General features: G+C 38.6%; 1 protein-coding gene across 2 annotated transcripts in view; it reads right to left on the reverse strand.

The window, feature by feature from the left end:
• The window catches only part of CSTPP1 (centriolar satellite-associated tubulin polyglutamylase complex regulator 1), an 87,866-nt gene that overhangs the window by 39,771 nt on the left and 30,239 nt on the right, over positions 1-17,856 (reverse strand). For both annotated transcript variants that reach the window (XM_075502655.1, XM_075502656.1), the window contains one exon: positions 17,116-17,246. In XM_075502655.1, coding sequence (XP_075358770.1) covers positions 17,116-17,246 — 131 coding nt within the window. The remainder of the gene's footprint in view (positions 1-17,115; positions 17,247-17,856) is intronic.

The following is a 17,856-nucleotide window of genomic DNA, read 5'->3' on the forward strand; positions in this document are numbered from 1 at the left end:
GGATTTCTTGTAGAAGTAACATCCAGACCAGGCTAAGACTGCAGAACACAGTATCCCTTCAGGATCTCACCTGTATGCTAGCATGACTGGAAAAAAAATAATTACACATGCAGAAATGGGAGAACAAACTCTGCAACAAATTTCAAAGATATTAACTCTAGTGGAATCTGAGGTTAAAGCCCAAACTGAATTCTGCAAGAGTCACCCAATTGATTTCCAACTCATCCCATTCATCCGTTTGAGTCTGATCCACTGTCAAGATTTCAGAAAAGCATGTGTATGCACTGTTCATCTTCTGGCAGTTTTAGGAGGCAGGGGGAAAAAAAAAAAAGGAAAAAAAGCAGCTTGTTCATAATGATAGCCTACCCAAAATCCAGCTCAGCTTGTGAAGCACCACACAAGGGTTTTTCCCCTTCCCTAATTTATTAATTTTAATTTCAGCATTATAAATTAGTCAATAACATTTACTGCCACTTATGCCCAAACTTCCTCACTTTCTGCTACACTCATTGTTATCATGAACAAACTAATTATATTTTAGACATCCATCAAAAGCTACTTAACCTAGTCCGGTAGGCAGAGGGGAGCTGTAAACCAGAATTAGTTTTAATTTATAACTATCATGGCAAGGAGAGGTAGAGTATGTTGGTTAAAATAACTGAATAAAATTTTTTAAAGTTATCCAATTAGAATCATGTTTGTATTTTGCCGCCTAGCTTTTATATTAAGGTACACAGGCATCAGGAGTAGAGAGGTATAAAATTTCATACAAATAGATTTTTTTGTTTAAAAAAATTTAGCCAAGAATTGCAAATGATCATATTTATAGTTTTAACAAGAATGAACTGAAACAAACATAGCATTCAGTAGAACAAAAGTGTGAATATTTCATCAGATAGGTTTCAATTTGTACACTGAAGGTGGAATACCAGTATCTATTTCTTTGGTAGCAAACTTGACAATTTCTCACCTCCACCTTGTGTGTCACAGTTCACTGCTCTTTCAGTTTGCCAAACCAATTGTTTCAGTAGCTGTGTTATAAATCTGATTACAAAAGTGATCCAAGTTAAAAATAAGCTTTAAAAAAATTCAGTACAGAAGTAGTGAAATAGTAGAAGAACACTGTCCTGAGTATATCTGGACAATCCCTCAGTTAGCAAAGGGAAAATAAATACTTGTGCAGAAAAATGAGCAGCCTACATGCGACTCCGGTTGCATTCAAGTCCCAAGTTCTGCATTGCACTTCCAATTACAGCAGATGGGAGCCAGTCTCAGAGGCTAAACCTAAGGTATTTTCTGTGAGATGTTTTCACTTAATTATTTCTCAGTGTTGTTGCTTTTGGTTATTTGGTTTTGTTTCTCCTCAAAATCATCACAGAAGGCAACTAGAATGCTAATTTTTCTTTAGGGCTCAAGGATAATAGTATCTGTTATATCTGCATTTACCTTGAAACCATTTCAAGTTCAAAGTTATCTGAACAAGGTTCCTGAAGAGTAGAAAAGTCACTCCTGGATACCTTAGTAGCTTAAAACCTCAGTATTTTGAAGAAAAATCCCTTGATACTTTGTTTCTGCAGAGATACAATCTATTTCATCCTGGATTTATTTATTTTTGCTTGTATTTCCTCAAAAAGCTACCATAGTCTGCAAACAAGATTTTAGAATAACTTCTGGCTATAACTTGAACAATGATGTTCCACACAGACTAGGTTGTAAGGAATATGTTTGATGACACAGTTAGCTCCCTGATGATTCAGGCTCCTCTACAGCCAATTACTACTACATTCCGGTTTCAAATTGATCATTGTTGTGTAACTTGAGGAGTTATGTAAATTCCTTTTGCTATGTTGCCTGCAAATGGCCTTACAAGTCAAATAAATCATTTTCTAAGAAGAGTTAAGTTAGTAGCAAGCAAATATCCAGTGTTTTGAGGCTGCTTAAAATATTAGATAAAATTAACACTTACCTAAGCCTCTTCTCAAAATACCTTAGAGCTATTCCTTAGAACTGATTGAATACTGAGGTCTGTGCCCTGCAGAGTAGTCATGAGTGAGTAAAAAGTAAAATTATTCTCTACCTATATCCATGTTGCATAAAAAATGCTCAAAAAAAAAGACAATTAAGAAGATTTATTTGCTTGTACAATGTCACTTTCATAATCTGAGTTCTTACATTTTTAATATGTTCAATTTGTACCAATCAGAAACAGAATCATACAAATATCCACAAATTAAGTATCAGATGTATTTGGCCAACACCTAATTTTTTATTTAACATTTAGCAAACGCTCAAATACAAAGAGAGCAAGAAAAGTGTCAAAGCAAGGCAATAAATTTTAACTGTCTGGCTAAAATCAATGGTCCACCTCACCCTCTGCTGAAACTATGTGAAGTCTGAAAGAGATCAAGATGATTGTGTACATTGCATGTGACAATCTTCTGCAACCAAACCACAACAAACAGAGCTGCCACTTTCATATTTCCTCATAACCAAACCTCTCTGCAGGTTTGGTTAGTTTTCACATGAATAGATACAGCTCTTGAAATCCAGTTCTAACTAGCATAAAGTCTTTCCTTCCTTCCTCCGGAACTGATTTTAATATCATCCAAAGAACTATTAAAAGGCAGAAAAATTCCCATAGAAAAAACTTCTGGGTCTGAATTGGGGAAGGGGGGGGGAGCAGAGGGCAGGGAAGAAGAGAAGGAAGGCTGATATTAAAGGATTTTTTATATTAAAGTTTTTAAATTTCAAATGCTTATACTGTTTTACTCACTCTTTTTTGTGTATTTAAAGAAGAGTTAGATTATTTTAATGGAAAGAAGCTGCAAGGAAGTTTACATGCACCTGTCTAAAATTATCTGCTTACCACTAACAAAAAAGTGAGAGTTCATTAAGGCCTTGATTCCATCAAATTTGATCTATACAGATATCTAAGTAGTCTCAGTTTTACCTACCCAGCCAAAGCCTGTATATCCAAAGACTACTTAATTTAATCCAACAGGTGGAACTCCAGGTTATAAATAGAAAAATGAAGGTACATTGAGATTAAGTGATTTGCCCAAGACACAGATTAACAGGATTAGGATTCAGGAGTTGCCAGTTTGAATTTCTTTGCTTGTCCCACATTTGCTCCAGCAGACTAAGTACAACAAGGAGAGCGGAGAAGGGAGGAAAATGCTTACATCTTCTACTTCACATCAACAAAAAATGCCAAAACCCTATTCAATATCAGCTATTTGCCTACAGATTCACTTTACATACACCTAAAGCATGCCTATTATCAGAAATAATATTTTGAGTACACAAGAACTAATCTAATTTATTTTAAATCAGCATAAGACCTTATAAAACAAAGCTCCAGACTCTGTGTGTGCATGCGAAGGTGTGTAGAAGGATGTTGCAGATACATTCTTCTAACAGAGAAAGCCAAAAGAAATAATGAACAAAGTTTTCAGTAGCTGTATTCTGAAAAAACCTGCTTCCCTTAGTAACCATGTTTAATTGCTACATCTGCTAAAGCTGGCAGTGTTTACTTTCTGAGAAACAGATAAATAACATTTCACTAGATTTTTTTTCTTTAATATTAGTTCTGCAAGATATCTTAGCTAGGATTCAAAGAAAATACTTCAAGAGATTAAAATTTGATTTCAGTGACTATTGATTTGTTTCTTAACTCCTCTAGTCTAATAGGATTTAATAAAGTATTCACTTTCCTTTGCTTTGCTTAGGGGATACATTAGATACAAAAGCTGTGGAAGATTTATAAGGGAAGAAAGCATCATGGAATCAGAAACTTTCCCAAAAGGTTTATTCATGAGCATTACAGAATAGTGAGTGCCAAACTAAAATGAAATAACACAGCATCATTAGAAAGACAGATTTTGCTAAGGGTTTAACATATTAATCTGGAAAACAGTACATGTTTGAAATGCAGAGTGGAAGAGTAATTTTTATGCTGCCTAATTTCAGGCACCAAACTTAGGTCCTCAATGAAAAGGCTGCTCTACCTAAACTCCTAATATAATCAATAGAGAGAAAGATTACCAGATCCTGATTCATGGCCAGGATCCCATCTGAACTGTTCAAAGCTGCCCTATGGATCAGGCACTCTCTGTTGACTATCAAAGAAGCCCACGAAAACTAGATTTCTAGTTTGGGCATCAAACTTGTATACTCATAGGACAAGGCATGGTGGACACAAGCTGCAACAAGGCACAAGCTCCAGCAGGTGTGCTTTAGCTTTGGCTTTACCTACACCAGTGCACGTACTCAACTTTCCCGTGCAGCAGCCTCTTTAGAGCAAATGCCAAAATCCCACTTTGCTGGGTTTGAGATCCAAAGCTTGGCTTTTAAGCCTGTATTTCCAGACAAATAGCAAGGCATAACATAGCCAGATAAGGTTCTAGGCTTTTGTGTTTCACTGCTTAAATAGAACTCAGAAGATGGCCCTTCACAGAACAGATGTGTTTAGGAAATCTTTCACTAGACATTATGTGCAACTCACCTAGCAGACTGGACCTAGGGGGAAAGAACAGTATGCTGTTTTATAAGGTGGTCCCTTGAAGAACAACATGCTTGAACAAGACCCTACTAGTTAGTACTTTGAAGCTATGGAAAAACAACAAAAGCCTGTAATGTCTATATAAAAGGGAAACATTCTGAATTTAAAATGAGGGAAGATGAATAAAGAAGATACTCCAGCATATAAAGTAGTTTCTATTTTGAGCTCCTTCAAAAGGGAAAATCTCTTGCCAATTTTACTTTAGAAGCTAGCAACTTCTATACACGAAGACTGGCTTTCTAAGTGGTACAGTTACCAGCTAAATACCAGAATGCTTATGAGCCAAGGTACTTTCAGAGAGGGTATACATACTAACGCACACACATGAAATTACCTTCCCCTTCCGAAGAGGGAAGGATTGTTGTGAAAGTGATACTGAGCATGCGGTTCTACCATAGAGGTGATGAACTTGATGACATATGTTAACTAATCTGACTTCTATCTTGCTCTAAAGACTTTGTCTAGAAAAGTACGTAGTGAAGGGGGTTATAACATCAAACCTGAAAACAACTAAAAATACATCCTACATCATCCCATATAAGTCATGCACAGTGATCTACTATTCCAAGTAAGGCAATGATTACTCTCAAAATTTTTAAAAAGAAAAAGACAACAGATTCTTACAATTAATCTAAATGATATTGCTTTATACTAACATACGTGTGTTTTCCTACTTATCTCATGGTAAAAGCCTGTATCTGTAAGAAAAATATAATTTTAACATATAAAATTGAATTCATAATATCAAAAGGCCAGACATCTTGATTTTACCTCTGACTATGTGAACTTCAGCCAGTCACTTCATTAGCCTGTCTCACTTTCTGGAACTGTAAAGTGAAAATAGTATTGTCAAGATTTTTGGGAAGCTTCATTCCTTAACATCTGTAAAATACCTGGAGATCCTCGGACAGCAGGTACAGAAAACTGTCATCATTAATCATCATTCTGAAATTAAGACATCACATTTGAGGTTCTGTCCATCACAGAAGAAAGCCATGAAACACTTCTCCACGCCTTAAGGACAATTACACTCACTCAGGTCATTTCAAGGGTTGATAAAAGAAGTTTCCAATCAGAGCAGACAGAAATATTAAAATTCTTTCAGGAAGAAGCTGCAATATTAACTGTTTGGTATCCTAATTATGTTGACTAGTATCTGCTTTGCATTGTAACTTTGCATAGCACAGCAATCCCTCTGCCACTGCTGGCAGCAATGAAGAAATTATCTATTAGTAGCATGGAGAGTGGGGATGAGAAAGAGGAAATAAAGAAAAAGCTTTGGTTCTGACATAAGACAGTGATGCAGAGACAGCTTCACACCAAAAGCACTGACAACTTGACTTCCTTTCAGATAATGTATACGTTATTCTGGGAATTATATAAGGGAAATTTGACTGGAAGGTAGATGAGAACTTTGAATATGCAATAACTTAACTCCAGCAGAAAGAGTAGGGAGAAAAGTAGTAACAGATAACCAGATACCAGGGCTAGAAGGAAACAAATATTTGAGAAACAAATCAAAACAAACAGATAAACTCAAGGAGTATAGTATAATGATACAAAATAATAAAAAAAATGGCAGGTAAAGAGCTGACTGAGGATTGGGTAAATAAAGTTCAGAATGCAAGTTTGTCCTACATCACAAAGGAACAAAAGTGGAAGGGTTCAAATTCCATTCAGGACAATATTGCCTTTCCTGACATCTCTCCTCCCTCTGTGAAAATCAACACTAGTAACACTTTGGAACCTGACATACTTGCACTTTCCAACAGAAAAAAAAATCAATTTCTTTTCAAATGTTCAGTTTTATTTAGGTTTATTATGTACCCTGTGTAATCTCCAGCTCCCCTTGATACTATTGCTTCTTCTATTAAGCAACACCAGGTTACTCCATTACAAATAATACACAAGTTCTAACTGGGGAATCTATACCAGTTTATTAAATCAGCTGATGTAGATTTTGACTGCTTCTGGGACTAGACCTTAATGCAGGAAAACCTCAGAGAATACAAATTTGACAAGTAGCTCTGTGAGCACTAGAACTAGCAAAGCTTTTGTCCTACAGATTTGTGAGTTTTGGCTAACTGACACCGAAGTCTAGGAAGGTGGGAACTTCTACGGAAGCTTTTCCTGTACCTGAAGCATTTCTAAGGGCTTTGTCTTTATACCTGAAAAACCATTTCATGAAGTTTTCAGGAATTTATCTACCTGGCAAAAAGCAGGACCACAGCCCTGGATTTCAGGAGAGCAGACTTCGATGTCTTCAGAGATCTGCTTGGAAGAATCCCATGGGATATGGCTCCAGAGAGAAAAAGGAGTTGAGAAGAGCTCATTGATATTCAAGTATCTCCTCCTCCAAGCTCAAGAAGGGTCCATTGTGCCAATGGAGGTGATGAGATTCATACTTAGTAAGAGCATGGAATGCAAATCACTCTCAGATCAGCTTATGAAGGAAGGTATCAGGCTGTACATTATCAGAATCATGTCCCTGCGACAAATTCAAAATGGATCAAGCTTAAATTATAAATATTACTGACTACATTTCATAACTTATTTGCAGATTACAGGTTTTCCATAGCACTACCTTATCCCCATTTCACAAAGTAGCAGTAGCATATCAAAGTACTAATCATGCATGCAGATCACTTCTACTGATACTCATCTAGGATTCTTGAAAGGTGCATAACAGAGCATAAACCAACAATCCTTTTAATCATATACAACACCTTTATTCATGATCATACTGATTTAAACCAGACTTACAGACGTTTATTAAGGTAAGGTGACTTTAAAGTGATGTAAGAACTTCTACACCTAAGCACAGCTGTACTGTTTAGCTAAACTAATTCAACATCGCACCTTTAGTCAAATATGGACACACTGAATGGCACCAAGCCCTCAAAACGAAGTGCAGAGTAGGGACTTCCTGAGAGATTATGAGTTTGTAGGCACCAATTATCTTGCTTAACAAGAAAAGGTTTGCTAGAAAAGTTTGGTAACGTAGTTACAGCAACAGAAATTCAGCTCATATCAGTCTTTCTAACACCATAGGGAAAAATCAGTTCCTGAAAGAAATAAATGGCACTCCCAAGCTTATTTTACCAGAATCACTGAATTTAAAGTTTTTGTGAGTATAACTAATAGATGGAGTGGAAGAACAGGGGGTGAAAGATTGTAGTTGTCCAAATTCACAATCAACAAACAGGCAAAAAACTTCTAGATATAGGTTAGGCCTGCTTGACCCTATAGGAGACACAGACTTTACAGTCAGGACCACACTATATAAATCAATCAGGTTAACTTAGGAAAGCTAGGAAGTGAATTTGCAGCGATGTAAACTACGAATAACAAGATGTCATGGTTTAACCCCAGTCAGCAACTAAGCACCACACAGCTGCTTGCTCACCCTCCGCCCCCCCCGCAGTGGATGGGGGAGAGAATCAGGAAAAAAAAGTAAAACCCGTGGGTTGAGATAAAGACAGTTTAATAGGACAGCAGAGGAACAGAAAATAATAATTAATAATAATAATGACAAAAGAATGTACAAAACAAGTAATGCACAATGCAATTGCTCACCACATGCTGACCAATGCCCATCCCATCCCTGAGCAACGATCACTGCTCCCCAGCCAACTCCCCCCAGTTTATATGCTGAGCATGACATCATATGGTATGGAATATCCCTTTGGTCAGTTTGGGTCAGCTGTCTTGGCTGTGCCCCCTCCCAGCTTCTTGTGCACCTGGCAGAGCATGGGAAGCTGAAAAGCCCTTGATTAGTATAAGCACTACTTAGCGACAACTAAAACATCAGTGTGTTATCAACATTATTCTCATACTAAATTCAAAATGTAGCATTATACCAGCTACTAGGAAGAAAACTAACTCTATCCTATCTGAAACCAGGACACAAGACCACCAGAGAGAAAAACTATAAGAAGCAGCTGGGACGATAAAGACAAAAAAACCCACTGGTTCAGAGATTGTCTGTGCAGCTGGACAACAGTACTTAAAAAAGATATTAAAAAAGGTAGATATCTTTTCACTTATCATGACATCTCCTAGCACCTAGACTACTTTGAAGAATTAATTTCCTGTGTGTAAAGGAGGGTCCTTACTCTTCTGTTCACACTGAACTGGAATACACACTCTCTCTTCATAGCGCTCTTCCTCAGATTGCATCTACACTGCTCAGAGTAGCTCAACACAGAGATGCCGGAGTTTATTCTGCAGCAATGAGCTACACGGACACACCATAACACTCCCCATATGTCAGCTGAGTTGCTGAAATAGATCAACTAGTCTCAGGCTGCTGTCAAAGAAATATAGCTCTGCAGCTTCCAGGCCCCAAGCTAGTATCTTGAGATAGTGCTGAATTGTACCATATGGAAATACCAACCCTAAGCTTAGATTGTCTATATAAACATTGCATTACACAGCACAGACATGCACTTGAAGCCAACCGCATGGGAGAAATATGTTTTATGGTTCACTGAGAAGGGATGAAGATAATTCTTTCCTCGGTTCAGGCACTTTCACATCTCAGGGCAGGTTAAGAGCCAACAGTGGGTTGAAAGCAGATGTGGGCTTCACAGAGGCTCTTATTTTCTTACAAACTCTTTGCAGAAAGTCACAGTATAAGGAATCAAGAGAAAACAAGATTTTCATCTCCTTTCTCTACCTCCTTCTCTCCCTTTCAGCACCTCTGCTGCTGAAGAGTAGACCAGAAACATCATAAAACATACTAGTTAATGAAGCTAATGCTTCATAGACCTTCTACTGGATGGTCGCCTATGCATATGTAGTGTGCAGAGCATCTCTCAAGACTTGTCACAAGTGACAGAAGAGATCGACCAAGTTCATTTAATATAAGAAACATGGAGCATTCAGAATGCCAGCCCAGAACACACAACTTAGAACTAATTTTATTCCAGGGAACTTCCCCACAATTTGGAATACTAACTCTTCAGGCCCATATTGGAACGTAAAAAAGTCTTAATTGAAAAAATCCATTTCAGTTGGTTTGAATAAGAATGCTGCCATAGGGATGGGAAACTTGCCAAAAGACTGCAAAGCAAATAGTAATAATAATTAACAGTTGAATTTTGGATAATTGCTTAGCAGAATGAAACAATGATCACTCTACATAGCTCATTTAAATGTTTCACTCAACTGGGACAAAAAGTAAAGAACATATTAATTTAATTTGCCAGTGACACAACCAGTGAAGAACTGTCAAAAGACACAAAGTAGCCAGAAAATATTAGAAAACAAACAGAAAAGCTTATTGGTTTTCCAAAAAAGTACATTTAGAAAGATATACATCCAGAATGTGAAGTTGAAAAAAACATTTGTAAATTAAGATGAGCTGGTGCATGTTCAGAGTTATAGTTGAAAAGGAAATGCAATACTGGGGGGAGGGGGGAACCCAAAACCAGATTAGATAAGGAGGACTTCCAGTGTACTACATTTAATTTCACAAACTACATTGACAGAATGGTATGAACTGAATTCAGGGAGAGGCTGGCTGAAGACTCCATCACTGACCCACGTGCTACTACTTCTACAAATGATTACTGTAATGCATTTTAGATCTATGTAATGCAGATGTTTTAACTTACAATGCTTGTAGATATATCTCACCATCTCTAAAATGTAATCCTCCACTCATTTCTCCTCAGCTTCAGAAATCCTTTGTCCTGATATTCCAGAGTCATTAGTGGTTCCAGGCAGAGCTACATTGATAAGTCATAAATAGCAACAGCTATAACTGTAGGGCAAAGGAACTGCGAAGTGAATAAAGGCTGGAAATCAATAATTTCAGCGAAGGCTATTTCACCGCAGAATGAGCTTCCAGAGAACACTGTATTAAAATCCACAGCTTAATCACCTTTAGGACATACTATAAGACCCTACTGATTCATAAAACTTTCCTACAATAACATGGTATAAAGATCTGATTTGGTTTTAATAACAAAAGGGAAAGGGCAGAAGACTCTGACATTTGCTCCAATCATCACTGTATTGCTCTATGCATCTCACTAAACAGATTGGCTAAGCTAAAATGGAGGTAGTGTAACAGCTTGCAAGGGAGGGAGTAAAAAAAGAGGGAGGAATTTAATATAAGGAGTTATATGTGGAAGCATTAGAATGACACTAGTGAAGGAAGGGGCTTTGGAACCTCAAGAAAGTAATCTTGTCAGCAAAATGCATTAAAATAGCCTTTCAAAAAAGAGCTAGGAAAACAGTGGTCCTTCTAGCTCTTCTCAATCTCCAGGTTATATGAATCATACCGATAGGGCATTTCTTTAATTTTTGTAAGGAATCTAGCCTTCTCCTGGCTAAGTCAAGAAGAACTAGTCAGAGAGACATACCACTCTTCTCATTCTGTGACAGAGATTGTGTGCTTGGTTGTGGTAAGCCTTCCTTCCACAAGCTCCAAAGGTAGTTAAGGCTTCCGATTTCCTAATTCAAGTGTGCAGAAGCAAAGAGGCACCCATTATACCACATGATGAATGTGAAAGAAACAAGGTAAGTTTATAAGAAGATTTTATTTCAATATGAGCAGTAACAGTACTTTTTGTCTGAAGGGGAGGTAAGAGTCTGCAGAAAGGATCCTCAACCAATATAGTCCAACATACTTTCTGCAGCAGTTTTATGCTTCAGTGGTGTATGCATCTAAATAAAGTAACAAACACCCCTGAGTGGAAGGAAAAGATCCTGTATCTGGTGTTGAACCGTTCCAGGGCTATATCTAAGGTATCAAACAGCAGCTATTTCTGCTGGAAGCAATTTTAAATTGAGGGGAGGAAAAAAAAAAGAAAGAAAAAAGAGAAAAGCTGTTGAAAAGCACTAAAGCAAGCTGGGGCTCTAGAAAAAAGTGCCAATGGTCCTGACTGAGCTTTCTGTTCACTTCTCAATACATCAGGCCTGGAACAAGTTCCTCACTGCAAAATTTCTCTAATTGGCTGGAAAGCATTTAAGGAAAAATCTTTTTAATTAAAAACAGAGAACCAACAAGACATGAAAGCCATGGGGGTTGGGAGAGGCATATGTTGACCTTATGAAGCTTCACAGCAGAACTCTGCAGGGGCTGTTTAAACTGAGAAAGCACAGTTTTAATTAAAGAGTCCTGAGGAACAGAGAATTCAAAAGAGCAGGTCAGCTAGATTCCAAGAGGTCAATTTAAGCATAAGCAGAGGGAAAACAAGACTTCTGGTCATTTTGCCTTCCTCTGGGAGAAATCTGTTGCTAACCAAGCATTATGCTCTGTGCTTCTCAACACACAAGCTAGCTGTCCTCTAACCACCTCTATGGGTGTTGCATATCATTGGCAAGCATTTAAGGGAGGGAAGAGATTTTGTGAAGTCCACCCCAGTTTCTTGACACTGGATCACATTCTAAAATAAACCCAATTTTTTTTTTCCCAATGCATGGAATCCCAGATATGCTTATGCATACTTGAAAATAGAACTCTGTATCTTGCTAAGCTTCTAAAAACAGTGGGAAATCCTGTAAAAAAAAAAGACAGATCCAGCATATTGCCAAACAGAAATCCTCTTTAAAAAAAAAAACAAAACCAAAAAATATTTTCTTTACTTTTTGAAGTGTGTTATGTTACTATCACATTTAGTGAAACTAGTCATTTTTCCTTGCTCTTTGGAGACAAAGGAAAAATAAATCTAGTCTCCAAACAAAAGGAGTTATAAAGGGCAATGTAACTAGAACCCATCAAGTAGCAGGGCTAACATAGAAAAATGCAGCATAAAAGCTGCTGCATTTCTCCATGAAGAACTACTTTCCAGTAATTCAAAAGGATAAGGAATTAAGTAGAAAAGTAATATCTACAGTAATTTCCCAAGAGAAACAGTAATGTTAGTGCACTTCAGTTAGCGTATACATGGTTCTGCACATACACGGATTATTACATTTAAGTATTGCTTCTGTTCAGATAGATTTCTCTCTTATTGGCCCTTTGAGAACTCATGGCTAGATGCATCTGCTTGGGTGAACAAGGTGCATATTCCAAGTCAAGGCATGGTTATTTCAAGACTGACAGACAAAGCAGTAAATTTCCCTGCATCAAGGAGGAGCAACTAGCAGACAGATTAAGCAATCAGTTCACTCATTTGTGACATATTGTCTATTTTTCTAAAATCCCATTTAAACACTCAAAAGTGGAAAGGGGGGTTGTTTGGGGTTTTTTCAGTTTGTATAAACTTGGAAATCACATCGTCTTACATCTTTAATTTTATTCTCCCTTGCTTCCTCCAGCCAGGGTGCAAGCTTTGATGCAAGTTCTCATTTATTATATGTTGACCTATATCATCACAGAGCTGGCTTTTATGCAGTTTATCAAGGATACCCTCCACAGATGGACAAAACTAAGAAAAAGCCACTACTCACTTATAAAACAGAAGTTCAAATCTGGAATGAAACTTAAAGTAAATGAGAGGGGAAAACAGCAGTAAACACTTTTATGGCAAAGGAATAAATAAAAACAAGATCATCCTGGGAGACATGGAAGTTAGTGAATGTAACACTTTTGACAAAGGAAGACAAAAGATGCCTTCATAGTTCTTCACAGACATAAATCAATGACAGTACTGAAGCATGGAGTAATCCCTGCCCAGAAACAAACCCAGGAGAGAAAACTGGGACAGAGCAGAATCTTGCTGTAGAAGGCAAGGGCATATTTCCACCTTTTTCTGCACAGAGAAATTCTATTGAAATAAAATGGACATTCGATGAATAACTCTCCATACACCTGACATAGGGCACCAAATGCAGCAAGATGCTAGTTCAGCTCTCAAAATCAATATACCAATGTTAATCCAAGCTATACTGCTTCTAATTTCAAAACCAGCAGATTGTTTGTCCCATGCTCTGTTGCACAGTATAGGATAACCATAAACAGAATTTCTTACCAGGACTCTATAACTTACCTACCTCCTTGTGGTGGGTTGACCCTGGCTGGATGCCAGGTGCCCACCAAAGCTGCTCTATCACTCCCCCCTTCTCAGCTGGACAGGGGAGAGAAAATATAATGAAAGGCTCATGTGTCGAGATAAGGACAGGGAGATCACTCAGCAATTACCATCACGGGCAAAAGAGACTTGACTCAGGGAAATTAATTTGATTTGTTGCTAATCAAAGCAGAGTAGGATAATGAGAAATAAAACCAAATCTTAAAACACCTTCCCCCCATCCCGCCCTTCTTCCCAGGCTCAACCTCACTCCTGATTTCTCTACCTCCTCCCCCCAAGCAGTGCAGGGGGATGGGGAATGGGGGTTGTGGTCAGTTCATCACAGGTTGTCTCTGCCACTCCTTCCACCTCAATCTCTTCCCCTGCTCCAGCGTGGTGTCCCAGCTATGGGAGACAGTCCTCCATGAACTTCTCCAACGTGAGTCCTTCCCACGGGCTGCAGTTCTTCACAAGCTGCTCCAGTGTGGGTCCTTTCCATGGGGTGCAGTCCTTCAGGAACAGACTGTTCCAGTGTGGGTCCCCCATGTGGTCACAAGTCCTGCCAGCAAACTTGCTCCAGCATGGGATCCTCTCTCCATGGGGTCACAAGTCCTGCCAGAAGTCTGCTCCAGCATGGGCTTCCCACAGGGTCACAGCCTCCTTCAGGTGCATTCACCTGCTCTGGCATGGGGTCCTCCACAGGCTGCAGGTAGATATCTGCTCCACTGTTAACCTCCATGGGCTGCAGCTGCACAGCCTGCCTCACCATGGTCTTCACCACAGGCTGCAGCGGAATCTCTGCTCCGGTGCCTGGAGCACTTCCTCCTCCCTCCTTCTTCACTGACCTTGGTGTCTGCAGAGTTGTTCCTCTCACATATTCTCACTCCTCTCTTCTGGCTGCTGTTGCACAGCAGTTTTTTCCACCTTCTTAAATATGTTATCATAGAGGCGCTACCACCATCGCTGATTGGCTCAGCCTTGGCCAGCAGCGGGTCCGCCTTGGAACTGGCTGGCATTAGCTCTGTCAGGCATAGGGGAAGCTGCTAGCAGCTTCTCACATAAGCCACCCCTGTAGCCCCCCCGCTACCAAAACCTTGCCACGCAAACCCAGTACACTCCTGCGCATAATACAATGTTTAAATTGTCAAAACTGTATCATCATAAAATGAGATGCTGTAGCAACAAACTATCTGTAGATAGAGTCATGATTCTATGCAAGCTTGTATAACTTTTTATTTTGATATGTACATATGGTCTTGTGTTCTAGTGCAGTGATTGTAAAGAAACAACTTAAAACTAATTTCTGGAATAATCCAATTAGAAGATGTATCACCAGCCATGCTTCTAAAGAAAGCTCTAAGTTGAAAGTGTTACTTGCTTTGGGCATCACTTATTCTGACTTTTTCTATTGTTAAGAGGCTCATTCTGTAGTTCATCAATGATCTCACTTCTGGTTGCTGCTATTTGTTGTATAACATCATTCCTTCCCGCATTCATCTAAAAGCAATGTATTCCAAGGAAAGAAATCCAGGTCTAGTCCATGCCTGAATGTGGTAATGACCATATTTCACCCACCACATTGCACAGGTTCAGCTTCTTCTTAGTAAATTAGTTTAATTCTTAAGAGACCATTAATGTTCAGAGTTCCCCTATGCACGAGTATAGCAAAAAAAATCCCACAGCAAATAAAACTGAAATGAATAAAATCAAGGTTCTAGCCTGTAACTACTGCTAGAGAATCAGAGAATTTGGACTTAGTGGATGAAAATATTGACAGCAAGCTCTCTAAAGTGATGCATTTCTGTCTCTAGTTAATGTAAAACAAAATTATTATAAATGTATAAATACACAGGTAAACATGCCATATTTGCTCAGACTAAAAAGTGCAGCCACTGGACTTTAAAGTCAGAAAAATACATGTTGAACTCTTTTAACGCCACAACCAGAGCATAGTAACATCCAGCTGAGCTTTTGTTCCTATGCTCCCCCTTCTCCTTCAAAGTACCTTGGTGATTACATTTGCTTCCATAACCTTTTCCATATTCACATAAAACTGCTAAAAGTAAAAGAGAAGGGAGACATTATGTAGCTAAAACTTTTTGGGTCTTTCCAACAAATCCAGGTGCCCATCGTCTGGCTGAGTCAGATGCTAGATGGATGAAGCTTGATGAAAACTTGCATTAAAAGTACAGCAGTGGGTACTTTCCATCAGATAGCTTCTTCTCAATTTGTCAACAAGGTTCACCACTGACAGCTGCAGTTCTGGTGGATGACTTCTTCACTATCATCTCTAACTCTCCTACAGAAATATCTTCTAGAAGTCTACACTTTATTTTTCCTGACTATGACCTGACCTCAGATCAGATATGTCCTCACTGCATACTGGTTAGGTTAGTACCATACAATTTACCCGAAATCTTAAAAATATTATCCCTGAACTAATATAAATGAATTAGAATGTAACAAAGTACCTATCACTGAGAAGAAGGTGTTACAGACAGCATAGTCAGTCACTTCAGTAGCTAATTACAGATTTTGTCATGTTTAATTGTCTAATTGTCTAATTTCTAAGGATCTGAAATGGCATATGTCAAAAAAGTCAAGTTGTTATTCATAGTCTTGCAAACTCTGTTCATCATGAGCAGAATTGTTGCAAAGCTTAGCCAGAAGGTGAGATTTTAGCTATATTTAAGAGAATGGTTCTAGTCTTCCCTGCAACAAGAAATGAGGCTGAATGGCCTGAAACAAATGAGGCTTATAGTAAAAAAACCCACCAAAATTCATATTTGTACAGCAACACTCAGTGTATTTGCTTAAAATACTAAATTAAAAACTAAAACAAAACATAACTTTAGTTGCATGTAGTTACATGAGTTTATTTTGAACTCTGCCCAGTTCTGTAATACCTAATACACTAAGTGCAGTATAAGAATAGCTAGACAAGACAGTACAGTGCTGAATAGTTATTTTGGCATTGGAGCATTTTCCTTGTGGGTAGGGTTGGGGAAGAGGTCACACAGTTGCCAGTGGTCCTCCTTCCACAGCCATCAGGATCCTGCAACATCATCTAGGAGGTGTGCCAAGACTAACTCAGGCACAGCTCAGGTGGCAGCCTTCACCACCCTACAGCCCAACACCACTATATACTCTACCTCCTGCAGGACTCCTAGTCAAAGCACTTGGTACCCCAACTGCCTAATAAGCTCAGCACCTACTTCCCTCATGCTCCCCATACCCTATATTCTAACGATCTCTGGGTCTGCTACCCTGCTCCCATCCACCAATCCCCAGCACATTTTTTTTTTCTATCCATCCCCATGCACAGGCCCACAAATGTCCTCCCTCTGATCTATTGTTGCTTGACATGCTGTTCTGTAATGGAAGTAGCACTGGCAACAAGGTGCTCCTACACTACTTTATGCTGTGAGCATTTTTTAATTATTCCACAGGCAATTGTGATGGTGTCTCCCTATTGACAATGTTAGAACATCAGAACACAGTGTGAAGTGTGTTATTTGTACTGCATTAATAGCCTAGCTAATGATTTTAATGTCAAGGTAACAGGACAGCAGCAGATGCTGGAATACTTGCCTCCATTTTTCCCCACTGTTCGGAAACACCTCCAGAAGGTCCGAAGAAAAGACACCCTGTTATGAGGGGTAGCTTGAACAAAGCTGAACTCACGGAACAAGATATGTGTTCCTTGACGCACGCTGTTAAAACTGTGGAGGTAAAGTGAAGAAAACAAGAGAACGTTAGAAAGCTGAACCAATGTGAACGTTCTGGGGCCAGCTGGAACAGTAGCAAGAAAATAACTGGCAGTTACATTTTGTGAAACCAAATCTCCAAAGCTTATACCCATCTGTTCTCTAGAGAGAAGACTATTTACAAAAACCACACATTGGAATTTAATTATAGGAATTAGAGGTTTGTGAAAGTAAAATTCATTCTAAAGAATCCCAGCAAGGGGTGTCCAAGAGCCACTTATTTGAAACCAATCCATTGGAAAATGGCTGCCCGAGAGTAACTGTTGTTTATCTGACCAGAAGATGCCCTTTCTTTTAGTACCATTTGAACTTCACTGCTATTCTCATCACAGTTTTCTGTGAAGCCACAAAACAAACAAACAAAATCCTCTTTAACAGAAGCCTCAAGATTTCATTTCTAGGTTGCTGAAACTCACTGTATTGGATGTATAAAATCTACTTCAGTTGTCATGAAAAGCAGATTGACACTTCACTAAATGACATTTTGCACTAGTGCATTTTGAAAAGAGGAGCTGGTCATTATGATTGATAGTCAATTTGGTATTCACATTCTTGTATTTTAGTA

The sequence above is a fragment of the Mycteria americana genome, chromosome 5 (assembly GCF_035582795.1).
Source record: "Mycteria americana isolate JAX WOST 10 ecotype Jacksonville Zoo and Gardens chromosome 5, USCA_MyAme_1.0, whole genome shotgun sequence".
Lineage (NCBI taxonomy): Eukaryota > Metazoa > Chordata > Aves > Ciconiiformes > Ciconiidae > Mycteria > Mycteria americana.